We start from the raw sequence: 20,048 nt of genomic DNA, 5'->3' as shown, positions 1-20,048 counted from the left end.
ATTGAGTTTTGTTCAAACCAGTCCCTTAGATTTTAGTCTCCCCTAAACGTTGGTATTTCCCAATGGTTTTCCATCCAAAAGAACAGATTGGTTGGATCTTGCTTAGCTTCTCAAAATGAGCCAGAGTTACTTAAGTGCTGCCTAGTAGATCACTCACTCATAAATAATACCTGATGAACTCTTTAATAAAAACATTTTAATTTATAAAACAAAAGTCATTAACTGCCATTATATATCAGATTATTTCTACCTGTGGCTTTGAAGTAATTTTCAACTTGAGAAATTCCAGTTAACTTGGTTGTCAAATATCTGTCAGATTCTTTTTACTCATGCTAATAAATTTGTTACTAACACATAATTCATATTCTGTGGCATTTCTATTCCATTTTCTATTAGCATGGTTGTTTCAGAAAAACCTTGCAACCATAAAGCCCTGTTAATTCATTATAACAGAACAATTCTGTTTTACAATCATCAGTGTTGCAAATGAATCCTAGCAAATGAGCTGTTCTTCCAATGTCTGATGATAATCAAGATACACACATTTCAAAACATCATGAATCCATCTGCTAATAGTTCTATAAAAAAAATTGAGCCTCTTAAAAAAGCCCTCTATCTCCTTTATGCCTGAGTATCTCTAGTGCAGAAAGGAAGAATCAGGGCTTCTGGAGCTATATGAAGGTTTTAGGTCATAGTTCTGAAATTAAATTGAGTTTTACTTGACACTGTTTTAGATCATTTAATTTTTTTCTAAATTTAAAAATCTCAAAAAGTAGAATCAAGTTTTTTCAGCTAGATGAAAGTTCTACCAGGACGTCTCTGCTGGGTACCAATTTTTCTTTGTCTAGTTTATTATAACAATTGACAAATACAATTAAATTAATCTACACCATATGAATTCCAATGATTTTTTTAGTTTTTGTAGTCACATTAGCCTTGTGTATTATAAAAATATTTTCTTTCTCACTAGTTCATCTCTGCTTTGTCTTCATCACTATTATCTTCAGGTTTTTTTATTGTCACTATAATTTTTAGGCAGATCATATTATGCACTTAGGGATGTTTTTGCTCTTTTTGACAAGCGGTATAATGCTATTATGGTTAGTTTGATGAAAAATTAAGTGTGAATGTTAGTTTAATGGAACTTAATATTCCGATTTTCCCCCCATTTATGTTTATTAGTAAATGCAGATGAACTAAAGGTCATAGTAACATTGATGTTTGCATATGTTCATATGAGTTATCCTCTGAACTCTGCTCTAACTGAAGAATACTCCCATTTCAGAAAGGTTTCAAAAACATTTCAACATTTTTTAAATATTCAAAAACATTAAAAAGTAGAAATATTACAAGTTACAGTTAAATTTCAGAGGATTCAGCAAGTGTATTGAAAAATGTTTTTGAAAGATTATTTCTTCTTATATAGTTGGTGATTGTTGTTTCCATCTGGGATATCCATGTTTTCTGAGAAAAAAAAGCAAACGGTTTAAATTATTTTTTACAATTAATTTATTGAGTTTGTATGCCACCTAACTCCCAATGACTCTGGGTAGCTCACAAATAAAAACATCAGAGAGAGAGAGAGAGGGAGGCAGGGAGGGAGAGAGAGAGAGAGAGAGAGAGAGAGAGATTGAATTGGCTGAGCAAATGCTGTAGGAGATAATAATTATGAGTTTATAGGAATAGCAACAGGCAACAAGTGCAGTTTATAAAGCAGAGGTGTTAACATGGCACATTGAGGCAATGTCATCACTGTCCATGCACTTCTCTGGCTCAGTTGAAGCTTCTGAGTGATCTTTGAGGGCAACCTCACGTACAATGTACAATAGTGAAGTCATGAAATGTTGAGCATATGATTGTCTGACAGTCTTCTTGATCTAGGGCATCATAATTGGTGTGCCAGGTGAAGCTGTGCAAAGGACTTTCTGGTCACAGTAGCCACATGCTCATTGAGATCCTAATGTACAATCCCATGCAAGGTCAAAGATGAATAACTTAAGATCATAGTGGCCCAAGTACTCAGAGCAAGTTGGTCTTTATAGGAGTGAATCCCCCTCCATCCAACCTGGCACAGACTCAATTGGGACAGAACCTTAACTTGGCCAGCCCAGGGTCAAGAGATATAATTATGCATTATCCATGTAGTGATGGTACTAAACTTAGCAGTTTCATGTGGAATTTGAAAAAGAAGGGACAGTAAAACACTGGCACCTTACAAAAGAAAAAGAGTGATCACTTCCCCCACCCCTCCTAAGCAATACTGATTGGAGCTGGCTCTAGAAAAAGGAGGAGAAATGATGTCACCATCCGTAGCCCAGGGAAGCATGAAGAAGAATATCATGGTCAGCACTATCAAAAACCATTGAAAGTTCAAGAAGCACATGGATGCACTAACCATCTTTTCTTTGCATGTTATCTACAAGGACAACCCAAGCTGTCAATACTAAATCATGGCTCAAACCTGACTACAATAGGTCTACATAATGTATTTCCTCAAAAGTTCCCATCAACTACAAACCCAACTATTTTTTCAACAACCTTTTCCAGAAAAAAAAAAGGAGACTGGATGATAATTATTGAAAACTGTTGGATCCAATTATGGTCCATCTCTTAAGGAGAGAAGCACCAGCACTGTTTCAAGGCAAGAAGTATCACCTCATCCATCAAAGAGGCCAATAAGCATGGATCCATTTTATGCTTTCAAAAAACATTTCCAAAGTAGAATGCCTACCTTGGATACCTCTGTTTGTGCTTGAAGTAAATAGGCTCCTATGCACTGTTGATATCTATTCTCATGCTGTATTAGAAAAGCATTTCGTAGTCCCAAAGCTAAGGAAATAATAGGAACATTATATAGCTTCATTCCAGATCGCTATAAACAATGAATAACTGCCTTTCAATTTATAACAGGAATATGTAACTGATGCTGTTATTTGGTGAATAACTTAAATAGAATGTCCAGCTAACATTTTAATATAGAAATAGGTGAGAGTGACTTTTGGATTAATTTCACGGACTCCTTTTGGAATTTTTGTTATTAAATCCATTGAGATCTCTTAAATGATTTCTTTTTCTTAAAGTCTGTTATTGGGGGAAAGAGATGAGGATGCCAGGATGCAATATATATATATATATATATATATATATATATATATATATATATATATATATATATATATATATATATATATATATATATATATATATATAAAATGAGGTTCTCGCGGTATTTGTATGTGGATCTTTGGTTATTCGGGTTTCTCCCTGCGTAAGATTCAAAGTATCTTCACTTGAGGCAACGTTTGATGAAGTCTCATTCATCATCTTCAGGCTTCGTCTTCCGCTCTGTGCTTCTCAGAGTGATGTCTCACTCTGAGACACTCATGTCTCACATCACTCTGAGAAGCACAGAGCTCAGGTTTAGGTGTAAACACGGTCTAAAAAGTAGTCCTACTAAGTGTTAAGAAAACAAAAGCAGCAACAATATCCATGAAAATCAGTGTTGAGTACTAAGCACAAAGGAAATTAAAGTACAATATCACACATACTTTGGACATCCCATTTTCCCCTAACTGGTTCTAGCCCATGTAATGTCGCTTCTGCTATTAATACCCACTCTTGTTTCATCATCAAAGGAATCCCTTTCAATTACTATGAAGAGGATAGTAATTTCATCAATATGAGCTAGCATTTTCATCAATATTAAGAAAAGGGTTATTCTATAAGTGATGATATGTAATCTCAGAGCTGTCTGAGTTACTGCTCCAAATGTAATAGATTGTATTAATAGAATAGATTGTATTAAGTCTAAATTTGCATGTGAAAGCTAGCATTTCCATTTCCATTTTAGTTATCTGCATACTTATTGCTATTCTAAGGAAAGGGCATAATAGTACCTCATTTTTTCTCTGCTGGTCATATATTTGATCCTAAATATCTGTCTCTATACACCAGGCAGAAGTAGGTTACAGTTTTAAGAGTTGAAGTTGGTTTTAGACATATATGATTTCTTATGATGTAGGTATCACTGAAATCCCCATAATAGTATTTAATTAATCAAATGTTGAGATATAATAATCATATTACAGTCAATGCACTGTATATAGGGGCATCAAACCTCTATCAGTTGTGAATAATAGCTTCATACGAATATATGTTGAGGACATAGAAAGTGAAGAACTCAGATATCATATTGGATTTATTTGAAAGTAGGTAACATAAGATTTATTTTGCAAAAAGTTCATTTTCATATGAAAAGAGTACAGTAAGAATAAATGGCTTAGATTTAACAACGAATACCAATGTCAATGCTAAATTATGGGTTTGTCTCATCACTTTGGCTTCTTCCCCAGCACACTTTAAAAATCAAATCCATAATACAGTACACAACTCTGTAGTTCAGCATTGTATGATTTCTATTCATTACTTAAAAGTTGTTGCATACATGCAATGATTGTTTAGAGGCTTTGCAACGAAATTAGGCATTTTTGAAAAAGCTTCACATCCCTGTTCATTATCTAAGTTTTCTAAATATTTTTAAAAGGGCTGACGTAGATGACCAGGCCCTCAAGAAACTATTGTATATATGACATGTACAATTTTTAAAATATCTGGCAAAGCAATTATAATATCACATACCTGTGATATGGAATGAATCAATATTTTTTACCATCATTCTATCTAACGGAATAGGCTGGCCAAGTACTATGCAGTTACCACCTTCTTCAAGCAAAGATTGCAATTCCAGACTGAAGAAAGAACAAGCAGGTGTTAAACTCAGGTCAAATTTCTGAAATGAAATGAAAAACATATTTGCAATCCATGATTGTAGGGAAAGCAGGAAAGATTCAAATTAAGGTAAGTAGCTAAATTGCAAGACATAGGAAAAAGGATCCTCTGAGATAAATAAATAGGAATAAACAGTAGTACAAGGGTGGGAGTAGGGCTAGTGTCAAAAATGGCAAGGTGGCAGATACAGTGTTGTGATGCAAGGCCTAGCATTTTTGGCGCACATACTCCAAAAGAGCAAGGGGCATTATAATTATGTCCTTGCCAATTTTGATATCCCTGTCCATAGTTGCCATTGAAATAAAACTTTAGGAAGAGCTAGCAAACTCATCTTAAATCCTCTACTTCAGGGGTGTCAAACTCACGTCACGTGATGTATTGGAACTTTCCCCTTCACTAAACTGGACATCGGTGTGGCCAGTGTGTGACGCATTTGGCCCATGGGCTGGGAGTTTGACAGCCCTGCTCTACTTTATGTTGTAGTCAGGGGTGGGATTCAAAATTTTTAATAACCTGTTCTGTGGGCATGGCTTAGTTGGTGGGCGTGGCTTGGTGGTCATGTGACCGGGTGGACGTTATTGGCTGGGTGTGGCCAACTAAACATCACTCACATCGAGGCACGCATCTGCTCGCCTGGCCTCTCATGACTGTGGGTGTTCCATATTAGCAGGCTCGAAACCCTGCAATCCTATTGGTCCAGACAAACCGGATCATGATTGGATGGCTTGAATGTTCCTGATTGGCTCATACAGGGTTTGACGCGATTGGCTAAAACCAAGCGCGGCAAACTCAAAGAGTTGTCATTGGCTGCCTAGCCGCGGCCAGCTCTATAAGAAGAGCTGCCGCGCGCTAGGGTTTTGTCTCAGAATCTATCTGTAAAATAAAGACCTGTTGTTCACTACTCGAGCCTCGTCTATTCATGGGACCCACCGACCGAACTTAACAGTGGGGATGCTGCATCAGTCCTAAGTGTGAAAAGTGGTCATAAGTCACTTTTTTCAGTGCCATGGTCACTCCACACAAGTGAAGTATCAGCAAAGGAGGGGGGAAAAAACTCCAGAGAAGTTCCTGAGACAGGAAGTCTAGTCCTGCCAAGAATGTAATAAGGGTTAATGGAGAGGCAGTTTCTGTAAGCAACACCAGAATGTTTCCTTCCTGCCTTCCTTACAGGATTAGGCCAGTAATTTCTTCTAACAACCGGTTCTCCAAACTGCTTAGAATGTTAACAACCGGTTCTAGCGAATAGGTGCGAAATGGTAGAATCCCACCCCTGGTTGTAGTGTAATTAACCTTAAAGTTCAATTAATGGGAGGCAGATGGAATGGAGGAAAAGGAAACCAACTAATTTGGAAGGAGACAGGAAACTAGCTCAGAAACACATACTGACACATGTTTGGACATGTTCAAAGAGAAGAGGGAGGAAGAAAAAGAAAAGACAAACTTATTTGAAATAAGCGTCGTGAAGTTGCTTATGATGAAGTTGCTTATTGATGATGAAGTTGATGTATAAATCAGGCTACTAATTTCATTTCCTGCTTCTATCAAAAGCTCTACTACAAGTGACTAGCTTTGCACGGACATGCTAAACCAGGGGTGGGCAAACTACAGCCCGTGGGCCACATCCGGCCCGTTGGTCTTTTTAATCTGGCCCGCCGAAGATTGGTACAGAATTAAGGCTTGATGTGAATGATTGAATGATTGCATTCATTTGATTTTGACTTGTAATGACAGGCATTTCGACACCAGGTGGCGGCCCGTCTGTCAAATTTTAAAAGTTAATGAGGCCCCCGAGCCAAAAAGTTTGCCCACCCCTGTGCTAAACCATAATATGGTTTCTTTATTTTTGGCTTAATGAGATATCTGAATCATCATGCTCAAGAAATCATAGCAGTATGCTTGAATCAAACCAATATACCTAGTTCAGCAAACCATGATTACAGCTAGCCCCATTTTAGTGATTTTGTGAAGCAAGTCACTCTTTGCATAGCTTTTGACATAAGCCAGAAATATCCTCTGGTTATTAATATTAACTGTATTTACTACCTATTGTGAAGAGACCCAAGGGGAGTTCCCATCCAATATCCTTCAGCCAAGTTGTAATAACTATTATGCACAATGAAATAGAAGATATTGAAAGTATGAAACCAAATCCTAAAAACAAACATGGTTGACATAAGCAGGTATTACAGGTCCTCCAAAGACTTGGCTTGTATCATGGCAACCTTTTGAAGTCCTTCTGTTCTGGGAGATTAGCTCTCCCCAAATAATAAACTAATGGCTTTAGTGTATGCTTTACAAGAGTGTTTTTTGTTTCTTTAAAGTTGATCTTCAAGGATAAGCTTCCTCCCTCCCTGTGTATTTAGTGAGCCCAGGTAATCTTAATCTTTGCATTTCAGTAGGCCTGTTTTCCCCCAATTTCTAGAGATTTCTTTATATCAAGACATGTTTAAACTGTTGCAAATTCCTTATTTCCATCTGCTATCTCTTTGATGTATGATATTTTTCCATCTTCTTAAGATCGTTTCCTGCTGATTCGAAAGCTGTTGATCAGCATGGAACTGAGGGTGAACAACAGAAGTTGGGGGCCATTCCAAAAAGTTCCTCCATGTAAGCAAACAATGGGCTTATTTGGTAAAGTATGTCTTTGTAAATGTTAGAAACTGCCTCATGAAGCAAAAAAAAAAAAAAAAAGACAATTCCAAGTACTGAATGGAAGAGTTCTGAAAATAAGTCAGGTAGCTTTCTGCAAAAGGACATAGTTTAATTCCATAGCCCTCTTCTGAATTCTTTGATAATTAAATAATTGCTTTGCCAGTTATCTACAACTCCTCCTGTTCCCATCAAGTCAAAATGTATATAAATACAATAGCAGCTGATTATTATTTTTCTCTTTCTTTCCTTTTTTATTTTGTTACCTTTTTATATCTGTTAGGTTTTGTAATCAATAGCAAATCATCAAACAGGAACAGATAGACGTCAGTAAATCTCATAGATTCTGCAGAGCAAATAAAAGGTGAACCATGATACAGGTATATTAAAAACGAAACTATTTTCTGAGCTCCTCACTACCTTTTGATTTTGGCAGATCTAACAGAAAATTTTGGAAGAAGTTGAAAAGTATGTTACTTATGTTTTCTAACCAATAGAACTCTGATTTTGTAATATCCTTTTATGTATGAAGACATTGGAAGAAAATAGCTCCTTCCTATTAGCACCCTACAATTTTAAAAGTATAAAGAGATTAAATTTGTATTTGAATTATTAAACATTCATATCAGCCACAGTGATACTGTATGGACTGCAATGTAAAGATAGATCCTCATGTAAAAATTATTGCAATCTACAAGGCTGAATTAAATAGATGGTTGCAAAGCACTGGTGCCAGCAGAAGTAACTTAAGTCACACTATGGATTTCAAGTCTGGAGTTTTACTATAACTGTTCCCATTCATCAGAAAAAAAAACCCAGTCCCATAATATGAAAGAACTGGCTAAGAGAAAGGAGTTTCAGCCGTAACAGGCAGAACAAAAGAATTCTTCAAGAATTAATACTTTAGTAGATTGCTGTACCAATCCTGGGAATACCTATATGTAAGCAAGGGGACACCTGTTGGAGATTCACTTGGTCATGTCTAAGTAATAGGCTTTGCCTTTGCAAACCATGGAGAGGGATGCTATTGTCAGGGCTCCAACAAATCCCCCTCATTCAAGGCAAAAGTCTCTAGCTGCATCTCAGAAAAAGTAAATTGGTTTAATAGAAATTGCCATGTTGGTGCGTGGCTGGATGCAGCCGGTACTAAATCACATAATTTCCCCCTTGACCCTGGTCTTCTCCCCATCCCCGAACCGTGACTTCTCCAATAGGACACATCAGTCTCCAAGAGTCATCCATTATGCTCTCCAATAACCTTCTTATGCTCCGACAACTTTAGGCTACTGAGTTGGTATCTAGGCATTTCAAAAATGCCTTGTTTCCCCACACTCCTTTTTTCTGGCAGCTAAAAAGACCAAAGGAGTATCTTTTTAACTGTCAGCTATCTTGATTTTATGAAATCTCTGAATACTTAAGATTTATGACATTTATGGAAGCCCTAGTTTTCTATGATTAATGCTGTGATTTCAAACTATGGTCATTTACTTTTACTTATTAAATAGTAAATATCCAGAATTAGACACAAACATGAGCTAGAAATTCTGCCTGGATAACATGTGTTCTGTGCCTCATTTTGTAAAGACTTTGTTTCTGTTCTTTCATGAGGTTTGGAATCTATTTCATCCTGCATACTGTCTAATTTTCTTGCCAAATATGAAATATTGTATTTACCTGCAAGTATCAATCGGCCTTCAAGAACAAGTGATCTCTTTGTAGGTGACAAGATGTTTTCATGTGGATTATCTCTTAGCATGTACTTGAGAGACTTAAGATGAGGAAAAAGGAAGCCAGAAAAGGCCACTTAATAGATAAGAAGTGAATTTTTATTTGAAAGTATAAAGAAAATAAATAACAAATAGTTGCCAATAGAAAACAAACTGACACATCATGATACTGTTAAAAGCTGCAAGAACAAAATCTTATATACAAACTTCACAATAAAAAGTTATTAAGCTTTAATCTTTAGCCCTGCTTTGTTAATGAGATCAGGATTTCCAACTTCAACAATACACACCCATATTTGGTATTTTTTCATACTTTCTTCTCTCAGAGGCTGGCCAAAGAAATGAAAATGCTGGGTATAACTGTGGTTATACCCAAACATTATTCAAACATTAAAAATGCTATATAAGATCAACTGGAGGATGGGAGAGGGACTGAAGGGGTGAAAATACAAGATTTCCATTTTAGAGTCTCCAAGGCCATACTTGCCTGGGACCCTTCAACCTTCATAGTTCATACTGTAATACATCATTTGAAACAAATAATCAATAGATAGTAACCTTTTATATTCAATGTTGTGATTGATTATTGTGATCTAGCAGCTATGAAGGTAGAATATTCCACACTATGTGATAATGGTTAGAATCTTTTACTCCATTTGTATGATAATTCTTAGGTCAGAAAGATTAAAGACTATGCTATAACATTTTCTGTGTTAATCAAGAAATTGCATACCTCAGGAACAAAATGTCTCTTGTCTTGATCCCAAAGTGAAGGCCAAATTATAATTTCCTGAAGCTGTTTAAATTTCTGAAAATTATCCAGCCATTTCACTTTACCTTCCAAATCGCCTAAAAATATGCCACAGAAAGCCAGTAATTGATGACTGATAATAGCATTTCTATAAACATTTATGGTAACAAATTATGATGAACATTAGCAATCTTCACACAAAGTAGTAAATGTCCACATTGGTAAACTCTAGTGTAATTTTATAATCTGTGGATATCATACTATTTTAGAAACACACACACACACACATCAAAACTGAATTGTCCGATTTTTAGTTTCTTGTGCTTATTCTGATTTGAATAGGTTGATTTTTAAAATAAGTTTGTACAATACTACTACTGATAGTAGTATTGAATAACATTTACATTAACTTTCAGAACAAAAAAGTTCCCCAAGCAGCTTACAGTAAATCTCAGAAGTATTTCAATATCAATATCTTATAAGAACAGCAAACATAAAAAAATATAAGAACTTTAGCATAAAATAAAAAAAATATTCAGATACAATGATAAAATACTTAAAAGAATTGCTAGAGAGTTGGAACTAAAAATAGAAACAAAATGTATTTAAAAACTACATGGCAAAACTCACATAGAATGAAAAGGGAAAGGAACAAAAGGAAAAAGAAAGCTTTCCAACAAAAATAGTAAAACAAGGACCAGAAGATATTTCAGTGTTGTGGGATTAACACGGAGAAGGCCTGGCCACATCTCAGCCTGCAAATTCCCGAGGCCTTCAGAGGTAATTTAAGGCTTGTGTAGAGAAAAAAATATTCACAAGGATGCTGTAATCAAAAACTGATATTATAGCCCAGGGGTCTTCAAATTTGACAGCTTTAAGACTTGTGGACTTCAACTCTGGGAGGTGAAGTCCACAAGTCTTAAACTTGCCAAGTTTGAAGACCCTTGTTATAGCCTTTAAAATAAGATAGTGGAGATATAACATTGTAATGAAGTAACATCAACCTTGCATTGCCATTTTATTGATGTTTTAAGTTTCTTTACTCACGTATTGATGTTTCCACCTTTTCCTTAAGTGAATTAATGATAACTTTCTCTGCTGCGTCTGTATTTTTCCAAATGTTCTTTAACAGGAGGGGATAGCGAGTCAACTTGTGTAAAGGTGCAACTAACATTTCAGCTAGATGGAGTCGCTTACATTCTTTATTCCGCTCACACCACTATTAAATTTGATGGAAAAGACATATTAGGAAACAATTTCAATGGGATTTCTTAACAGAATGAATATTGGTCATACCATAAACCATTTATTTCTAAGTTTAAATTGAATATGACATTATTTATTGGATAACTTAATCTTTGCAAATTATTCTATTTTTAAATGAATATTTTTAATAGTATTTTTATACTATTACTTTTAAGCATTACACTTAAAAAGAAAAACTAAAGCAATAAAAGAATGAAAAGAAAAAATAGGAAATGCAAAAAAGAAAAGTAGAAATAAGAATAAGAATAGAAAAAACAAATATACAGTAAAAAAAGAAATATATAAAGAAATGATTTCCTTCTTGAGCGAACAAAAATAAATTATTTTAGTAATCATCTATACAAAATAATTAACTAAAATATTTTTAGTTACAATACAGAAAAATAGAAAAAGTGTTCAACAATTAAAAATTTGGTTTAAAAACATTGTTGTGTTAAAGTTTTTTTGTGTTAAGTCTGACTTGGCTAATTTTTGTTTTCATAAACACGTGTATTTTTTTTCCTTGGCAGCAATTTTCCCACTGCTGCTTTTTGTAAATATTTACTTGTCCTTCCAGGCTTGCTAGCCTCCTTACTATTTCCTGGTCATCTCTCATTCAAGTATCAACCAGATATGACCCTCTTTAGCTTCTGAGATCAGCCAAAATGAGCTAGCTGTGCCATTTGACAGAACTTAACATATTGATCAACAACAAAATTCTGCCACTATTCAGTTAAAAGCAGCCTGAATCTCTCCCTCTCTCTCTCTTCTCTCTCTCTCTTCCCTCTCTCCTCTTTTTTTTTTTTTGCTTAGTGCTTTCTCGTGGACATAGTGAAATCAGTTTAAACACTGTAAAAGAGATCAAGGATCCAATTAATAGCTTTACTTTCAAATAGGTGCCAAAATCTTCTCTTTTTTTCAGTTTTTCCAAGTAAAAAATAGCAGAAGTGTAAGTCAGACAGTATATCTGATGGCTCTGACACAGGTTACCTTTGAAATGCTGGAAGATAAAAAAATATTAGGCACTTAATGATAGAGTACAAAGCATACTGATCCATGTGCTTTTTTAAAAAAAAATTGCCTTGAAATTTTTACCTAGCCATGATGCTGAACTTTCTACTAACTTTCTATTAATACTAGTTCTTTGATCATGATTGTTACAAAAACAAAACTACAGTGGGCATAATCCAGCCTTATTGCAAGGTTTAAAATAGTAAGCACATTAGTTTAGGATGATTTTAGTGAAATTTACTGTATTTCTCATGAAATAGCCATAAAATCATGGAACCTATTGGTTTCCTTTGGCTTACAAAAGGAAACTATCACCAAAACCTCATTTTACCAGACTTAATGCAAAGGACATTGCATATGAAAGACCAAATTTCTGCTGTGATTTGTATATTTTGGATAATCAGAGAATTACCAAACTAGGATGATTTGCATGATGTGTATCACAACTTAATCACACAAATCGTATCATAAACTTGCCATGCCCTATTCTCCCGTTCAATGGACTGTTCTCAATAACAGAGACCTTTCCTCCCAATTAGTCTGGTAAAGCAAAATTTTACTGCTGTGATAGTCTTGTATTGTATACAGTTGTCCAGACAGATCTATCCAAATGTCAGATTTCCATTTCCCTCATCATAGCCACAATGACCAAAGACCTGCAGCCTGCAGAATTGTGAGCACCAAAATATCCAAGACACCCAGAAGTCAACAGACTTGGGAAAAACACATTATCATAACTAGTAAAAAAGAAGCCACTTTCTGAACACTTGTGGCTAAAATACCTTTTATGTGGCATCGTAGTGATTTTAGACTAAAACGACAGAATTGTGGGTTTCTTTACAGGAATCAAGACTTCTGCTTTCCAACATTTCTCACCAGGTTCATAATGGAATGTATTCAGTAACTTATTACCTTTGTGAGCACACTGATGAAATCAAGGGAGGGTGTTTGCCCAAGAAGAAGATCCTCCATGGTGCTAAATAAACTGGTTACAAAACTTAGAGTCACCTAAGCAAAGAATATATTTATTATTTAAAATTAATTTTGTATCTAAAATCTGTAGACTTCAACATATAGATGGCATGAGGATTTGTAAGGTTTGCAAGCCACCCAGAGTCACCTTATCAGTGAGGGGGCGGCATAAAAATTTAATAAATAAAATGAGCCACATTCCTTTCCATTGAGGCTTTTGATGCCTGTAGGCTAGAACAGGACAGCATCCGCAAATAAAAAGTGGATAGGATTAAAAAGTGGATAGGATTAAAAACTGAAGATGGCTCCTTTTGTACAGCTGGGAAAGACCATCCCATCTGCTGCAATTGGGACTTGAAAATGCTTTGGGATGTCACTGTGTAATTGGCAGGAAGGCACAACCACATAGAAAAAAAAGGCTATTTTTCCTGTTAATCTTCCCAAAAGTTACTTGCTGTACTTCTCTTCCACTTCAATTCTCAATTCTCAAGCCTAGTTGCTTCACTTCAACAGAGTTTGTCCTGGTTTTTTTTTTTTTTTTGGTGCAAGTGACTGTGACCGTTTCCCCAGATCATTCCTGGGGCAGCCAAATTAGGTTTGGCAAAAAAACCTTTTCATTGTTTTCAATGGAATATTTTCTTAAATCCTATTACTGAGGATGAACAATTCTAGATGGGCCCAGATTGGGGAGGGGGATGCTCTGTTGAATTTGTGTAGCACAGTTTATGAACATTCCTTTGAAATTAAATGATAATATATTTCTGGATCTTATGTATTATTCCAAGACAGGGAGCCAAAGACATTCTTTTGTAATGCTGGTGTTAAGATCTCAGGATCTTTTTTTCTTTCTCCATCTTAAAATAAGGACACATCTATGAATTATTAACAGATACTAAAATGAATTTTGGATGATTATTAAAAAGTAGGTCAGATTTGGTGAGCACACAGTTTTTAACCATCAGACCAGGAGTCCAAATTTTGTTCAATGTAGGGTTATATGACATCCTTTATAATTAAATCACAACTTTGGAATAAATGCTTTGGAAAAGTTAGTATCTTATATTTTCTATTTCAGTTTTCCAGAGATTTACATTTAAAAAAACAAGCAGTATTTGGATTATTTTGATACCAATAATGTTTAATTATTACCAATCACATTAATTTGGTGGCATGAATAATTCTGGTATGGCCACATTTTTATTATCACTAAAGTTCCTTGTTGTCACCTGATTTAATTCTTCCAGGTTTGCAAATAGTAACTCAGGATCCACATCTGATAGGAGTTCTTTGCTCTGCAGGTACTTTAATGTATCCAAAAAGATCTTTGAAAAACAAAGCAACAAACAGCAATTTCTGGATAATAATTTATTTTCCAAATCCTTTAATCTTACCCTTTCTACTAGTTCTTCTTTTGAGGAAACTAATCCATTATAGTTCTAAAACAGAGCTCAGATTTCATTCAAAGACTACTTTGTTTTTAAACTAGAATTTCAGAATTATTATAATTATGAAATTATAATTATTATAAGTAAACATTTATTTCTAGGGGAAACAGAGAGATTTAGACCAAAAGGAATTTAAAGTCAAGAATTAGTTATGGCTAAATAAACTTATCCCTGTCAGAAGACAGTGTTATAATTTAAGACAGTCATTTTATTGTTGCCATCATTAAAGGACTGGGAATATCTTATCCCTGCCAAAACTATTTCAGATCGTATGGGGAACTATTAGTAAATTACAAACTGTGCTCTGTACATCCCCCAAATAACAAAAATAAATAAAAAAATCCCAAGAATAGCACTACATTTCAAGGGCCTGGAATATATGCTTGTATATGAGAGAATGCATCTAAATTTCCCCCAATTCCCCTGAAATCCCCTGTAATAACACAAGATAGATGTGCTCATAACTGCTTGGAAATCTTGTGTATTGCATTGCTGCCAAGTTGAAATGACAATTATTTCACAATTCAGCTAAAGGACGAAACCCTCCAAATGGTTTAATTTGAAGTAGGCATGTTTAAAATCAAGCATATGTTTTCCCCATGTTCTTTGTTTTATGCTGATTTATTAAAACATTTTCTTTGAAATGTTAATATAATGAAACTATTACATTACGTATAGTAAGTTATGATGGTAGTTATCTACTGCACATCTTTATAAGACATACTGTGAGAACCAAGCCTTGTGTACAAAGTATTGGATCAGAGGCCATCAAGAAATGTTAAGACTATAACCTGTTAGAAAGTGGAAATGACATTCCATTAGTTCAAATGCCATTGAGCTAATGACAAACTATTCCAATACTGTACCAAGGAAATCTAAATATGTCCATAAAATTATCAGGAAATGAATTTGATTTCCTTTTGGAAAGACTCATTACTAGAACACCTTCCTCTTACATTTGAGGAAGCTATTTCTAGTAAGTATAGTTCCCCATTTAAGTAAATACAAGTAGTCTTTCCCCCCCACAAATGTATTTGTATAACTGGATTTCAGTTATCATGTAGTAAGGAAGCTGGTAAATGGAGAAGTGAAAAACAAAAGCAGTGTAGTGTTGAAGAAACCAGGAAGTTTCATAAAAAGTAGCCTTTGTTTCATGATTGGCCTTGTTTGTACATAATACTGAGGCAAGATTTTTTTTTTTGAATCATGCATTGTTGAACAACAACTTATGGTTTGGTTCACATTTAACTTTGAGCTATGCAGAATGAACTTGCATATCACTTGTATAAACCAAAAATAAGCAAATCACATTATTGATGGTATGTAAGATTGTTAATTGAGTTTCTCTGTTCCTAAAATAACATTACACTAACCTTCCTTAATCCACTATGCTGAATTATACTTTCCATTTATCTAACACATATTTTTCTTAAGCCAGTGTTAGAAATTCCATCCTGGACTACAACAGGTTGGTAATGGAACGGGGCTTGTATTCACCTGGAATAGGGCCATTGCAAGATCTGCTTGGTCATTCTCCTGTTTCTTGCTTTTTTATCCATGCATGGAAAACAACCCTCGCCAGCCAGGACCAATGTGGACCAATCTGCCAATATTTTCCTTTCCTTTCATGGATTGTTCATTTCTTACTAGTTTCTATGAGTCTCCTTGATTTTGGAAATGTTTCCACCCTTTCCCCCATATTAGCTCCTTTGACCCTAAAAGTGATTATTTGCCCTCTTCTTCCCGCATTATGTTCTTATATTGTGATAAACAGAGCACTGGTTTTCTTGTTTCCTCTGTAGTGCCATGGAAACTCTTTAGCAAGAAAGGACTGAGTTCAGCTTTATAGAAACCAAATAGCCATGTCTCTCCATTGCAACTTAAAGCTTTTTTTTTTTTTTTAAAGGAAGGATAGTTTTGCAAAACTGTGTAGCATAAGCTTCTGGGGTTGAAGATGAGTCACTGACATAATGGATCATTGACTTTAATGTCAAGATTAATTTAAAAATAACAACTACCCACCAGCAGAGAACACAGAAGCCTAGCAATCCAGGATGAAATGGCTGCAAGGGAAGCAACCAGCAGTGGGAGGCCGGGGCATGCAAGGAATGACATCTTATTGAACATGGGCTGCTACTAGGATGGATCACCAGAGACCATCTGCGCTGAAGCACTTTAGATAGGTCCCATCACAAAACTACAGTTTTGAGTTGACGCTGGTAACACAGATATGGGATGTGTGTAATGGGCTGGAATGAGAGGGGATATTGTCATTCATTCCTGCACTGAGATGGCAGAGAGCATCCCTCAATGCTGATAGGCAAAGCAGAAAGTCTGGGTCTGCTCTTAGATTAGAGATATCCTTTTCCAATTCACTTCATTCCAGTTGAAATTGATTTGTAAAAACTGCCAGAGTCTTGTTTAGCAATCCCTGCCATGGCTGACATGTCAGCTTACAGAACACCACCCTCAATGGAGCAGATGGTTGCACAAGACCCCCCTGTCAGCTGAATGGGTAAGCTGTAAGCAGTAAAATAGTTGAAAAACTTAAGTATACCATTTTGAGAACCAACAGATGATCAAGAAAATAGTTGCATTCTGTTGTGAATAGCTCCCACACAGCTTCTTTCTTCTTTGTGTCTAACTGATCACTAGTGGCTTGTGACTCCAGTTGATACATCTTCAGCATTTCATGCCATGTTTTATCCTGTAATTGTGAATACAAATATACAGTATGCTTCTTTATACATATTTATTCTCAAAGGGATCTTTCATCTTTGCTGTTTTAACACCAGAATGATTGTTGATGGTCATATGTTGAATATTTGTTATAGAATTAAAACTCATATAAAATAACATTAATAGTGCCATATCTTATATATAGCAATGAGAAAAATAATGTTAAGAGAAATCAAAGAGCCAAGTTAAAACAAATGTACTAAAATTATGTGATAAGAAATATTATACCTTTACACTGTGAAATTTGTAGCCACCAGACTCAGACATTTTAATGGTTAGAGTTGAGAGACAATATTCCAGCTCAGCCATTTGTTTTTGTTTGTCTTTATTCTATTTAAAGATAAAATTCATATGTTAATTTGAAAAAGTTAAAGTCATATTTTTAAACTGGAGGGAAGGTTGCAGATCATTTCCCAATAAAGTCCCCCTTTAGAAAAATAAGATCAAACTTCAATAAGGCAGTCCAGAAGATACATGAATTTTAATATAATATGGTTGCCAACCATTATGGAATATAGATGAAAAATGAAGTAGATTGATCTACTAAATTAGTCAACATTGGCATAGGAAAATAAACAGAAATATTGTGAGTGTTTTTATTATAAATGAATATTTTCAGAATGTACTGAATGCAGAAAAATTAAATGAAGTTTATTCATCATCCTTAAATTATGAGGGTATCACTTTTGCTCTTCCACCAAAGTGAAAGAAAACTTAAGGCTTGCTGTAGCATGACTTGTGTTTTTATATGCAATAGCTTACTGAAATAATGTATGAGTTGAATATCAGTGCAAAATACAGGGCTGCTATAAGGATAAACAGCTACCCTTCTCTGGTATTTTATAATATGTTATAGCAGTGGTTCCCAAACTTTTTAAGTCTACCACCCCCTTTAAGTCCACCACCACAAACTCATCCTCAGTGCCCCTCACCCGGGGTGGGATTCAAATGTCTGTGGGGGTGGCCTAATTTGAGGGTGTGACTTGCTGGTCATGTGACTGGGTGGGCATGGCCAGGTGACTGGCAAACCAAATACAAGTGGTCCTCACTTAATGGGCAGTTGTTTAGCAAGTGTTCTAATTTATGACTGGCCTCCCCAGAGCTACTTGCCCTTTTTTTGGAGTTTTGACAGCTTTAGATCAGGGGTCTAAATCCCACCCCGCCTGTGTGTGTGTGAGAGAGGGAGAGAGAAAGGTTGGATCAGATCTCTCTCTCTCTCTCTCCCACCAACGCCAGAAAGCCACCGTCAGTCAAAATTCATATTAGTGGTCTCCAGGATTTTAAATTATGAGTTTGGTGGTCCCTGAGGTCCAAACGTTTGGTGACCCCTGATCTAAAGGGGTGAGCCTGAGAGAGGGAAAGAGAGAGAGAAAAGAAAGAGAGGAAGAAAAGAAAGAGAAAAGGGAAAGAAAGAAAAAGGGACAGACAAAGAAGGGAAGGGACAGAAAGAAAAAGAAATAAAGAAGGAGGGAGGGAGGGAGGGAGGAGAAAGATAATGAGATATCTATTCTAGTCCAATCACCTGCTCCAGCAGGATTAGAAGGATGTGTGTGTGTGTGTGTGTGTGTGTGTGTGTGTGTGTGTGTGTGTTCTCCTTGTAATTTACCAGTACATTTTGGTTTTGCCTTCTTCAGAATTGGCATTGTAATACATTGGGGAAAAGTAATTTTTTAGGGTGGAGATCTGGTCCAATGGATCCTGTTTAAAGCCTCAACAAAATGTGAGAGCTTCCTGATAGTCTTGACTATGTTTCGTCCACAAAACCTTTAACAGAAGCCAAAGAGGTTTCAATGTGCTGGCAAAGATGTTTCAATGTGGAAAAGGGCCTCAGTCTAAACTAGGCCTCATTCAATCTGATGCATCAGGTCTCTCTCTCTCTTTCTCTCTCTCTTCCTCCTCCTTCCCTCCTTCCCTCCCTCCCTCCCAGACTGGCTTTGCTCTACTTTCCTGATGTGCCTGTGGGGCTGGCGCTTCGAACATGGATGGATGGATGGATGGATGGATGGGCCAGCACCTCAATGGATGAAACTGCAGGGCCAGCCAGCACCTCGAACGCCCCCCTGCCACTTCTTAGCACCGCTCTGCCGGCCCCCTTGGGGACGCTAAGAGGTGGCAGGGGGTGGCATGTCGAACGCGGCCACGGTGGCACATAACATGCCCCACTTCCACATTGGAGGCACCGGCTCCGGAGCGTTACTACAGTCAATGGGTGAACCTGCAGGGCTGGCACCTCGAATGCTTCCCTGCCACCTCTTAGCAGGGGGCCAGCAGAGGGGTGCTAAGAGGCAGCAGGGGGCAGCACGTTGAACGTGGCCATGGCGGCATGTAACGTGCCACCGCTTCCGCATTGGAGGCACCAGCTCCTGAGCAGTGCTGCAATCAATGAGTGAACCTGCAGGGCCGGTGCCTTGAATAACCCCCTGCCGCCTCTTAGTGCCCCCCTGCCGGCCCCCTTGCCTCTTAGCGCCCCCCTGCCGGCCCCCTTGCCTCTTAGCGCCCCCCAAAGGCATCCCACCACCCCCAGGGGGCGCTACCACCCACTTTGGGAACCACTATGTTATAAATATTATGTTGACTAACTCTTGATCTGAACCTAAAATGCAAGTCATATTGATGAACATTAGGTGTGTGCCTGTTTGAATGTTTTCCTTCCTTCCTTCCTTCCACCTGTCTCTCTCACTCACTACACCCAGACTTATCCATCTAACCACTCACACACAC

At 36.5% G+C, this 20,048-nt stretch overlaps 1 protein-coding gene across 5 annotated transcripts in view; it reads right to left on the bottom strand.

Annotated features, from left to right (window-relative positions):
* Positions 1 to 723: 723 nt before the first annotated feature.
* PLEKHG7 (pleckstrin homology and RhoGEF domain containing G7) overlaps positions 724 to 20,048 on the bottom strand; it is a 29,452-nt gene continuing 10,127 nt past the window's right edge. For 3 of the 5 annotated variants that reach the window (XM_087968094.1, XM_087968095.1, XM_026693732.2), the window contains 12 exons: positions 17,556 to 17,657; positions 17,146 to 17,295; positions 14,370 to 14,465; positions 13,084 to 13,179; positions 12,047 to 12,160; positions 10,963 to 11,134; positions 9,898 to 10,013; positions 9,112 to 9,205; positions 7,704 to 7,783; positions 4,639 to 4,789; positions 2,732 to 2,829; positions 724 to 1,464 (listed from right to left, as the gene is read on the bottom strand). In XM_087968094.1, the coding sequence (XP_087824220.1) occupies positions 1,360 to 1,464; positions 2,732 to 2,829; positions 4,639 to 4,789; positions 7,704 to 7,783; positions 9,112 to 9,205; positions 9,898 to 10,013; positions 10,963 to 11,134; positions 12,047 to 12,160; positions 13,084 to 13,179; positions 14,370 to 14,465; positions 17,146 to 17,295; positions 17,556 to 17,657 (1,374 nt within the window). In that variant the 3' untranslated portion in view covers positions 724 to 1,359. The remainder of the gene's footprint in view (positions 1,465 to 2,731; positions 2,830 to 4,638; positions 4,790 to 7,703; positions 7,784 to 9,111; positions 9,206 to 9,897; positions 10,014 to 10,962; positions 11,135 to 12,046; positions 12,161 to 13,083; positions 13,180 to 14,369; positions 14,466 to 17,145; positions 17,296 to 17,555; positions 17,658 to 20,048) is intronic. The other 2 variants (XM_087968096.1, XM_087968097.1) reach the window with 2 other exon arrangements.

Source organism: Notechis scutatus, chromosome 6 (genome assembly GCF_049901735.1).
Source record: "Notechis scutatus isolate UNSWTSFEM ecotype Mainland chromosome 6, rNotScu1.2, whole genome shotgun sequence".
NCBI classification, from domain to species: Eukaryota; Metazoa; Chordata; class Lepidosauria; order Squamata; family Elapidae; genus Notechis; species Notechis scutatus.
Note: the sequence above shows the minus strand (reverse complement) of the source record. Positions and strands in the feature narration are given on the sequence as shown.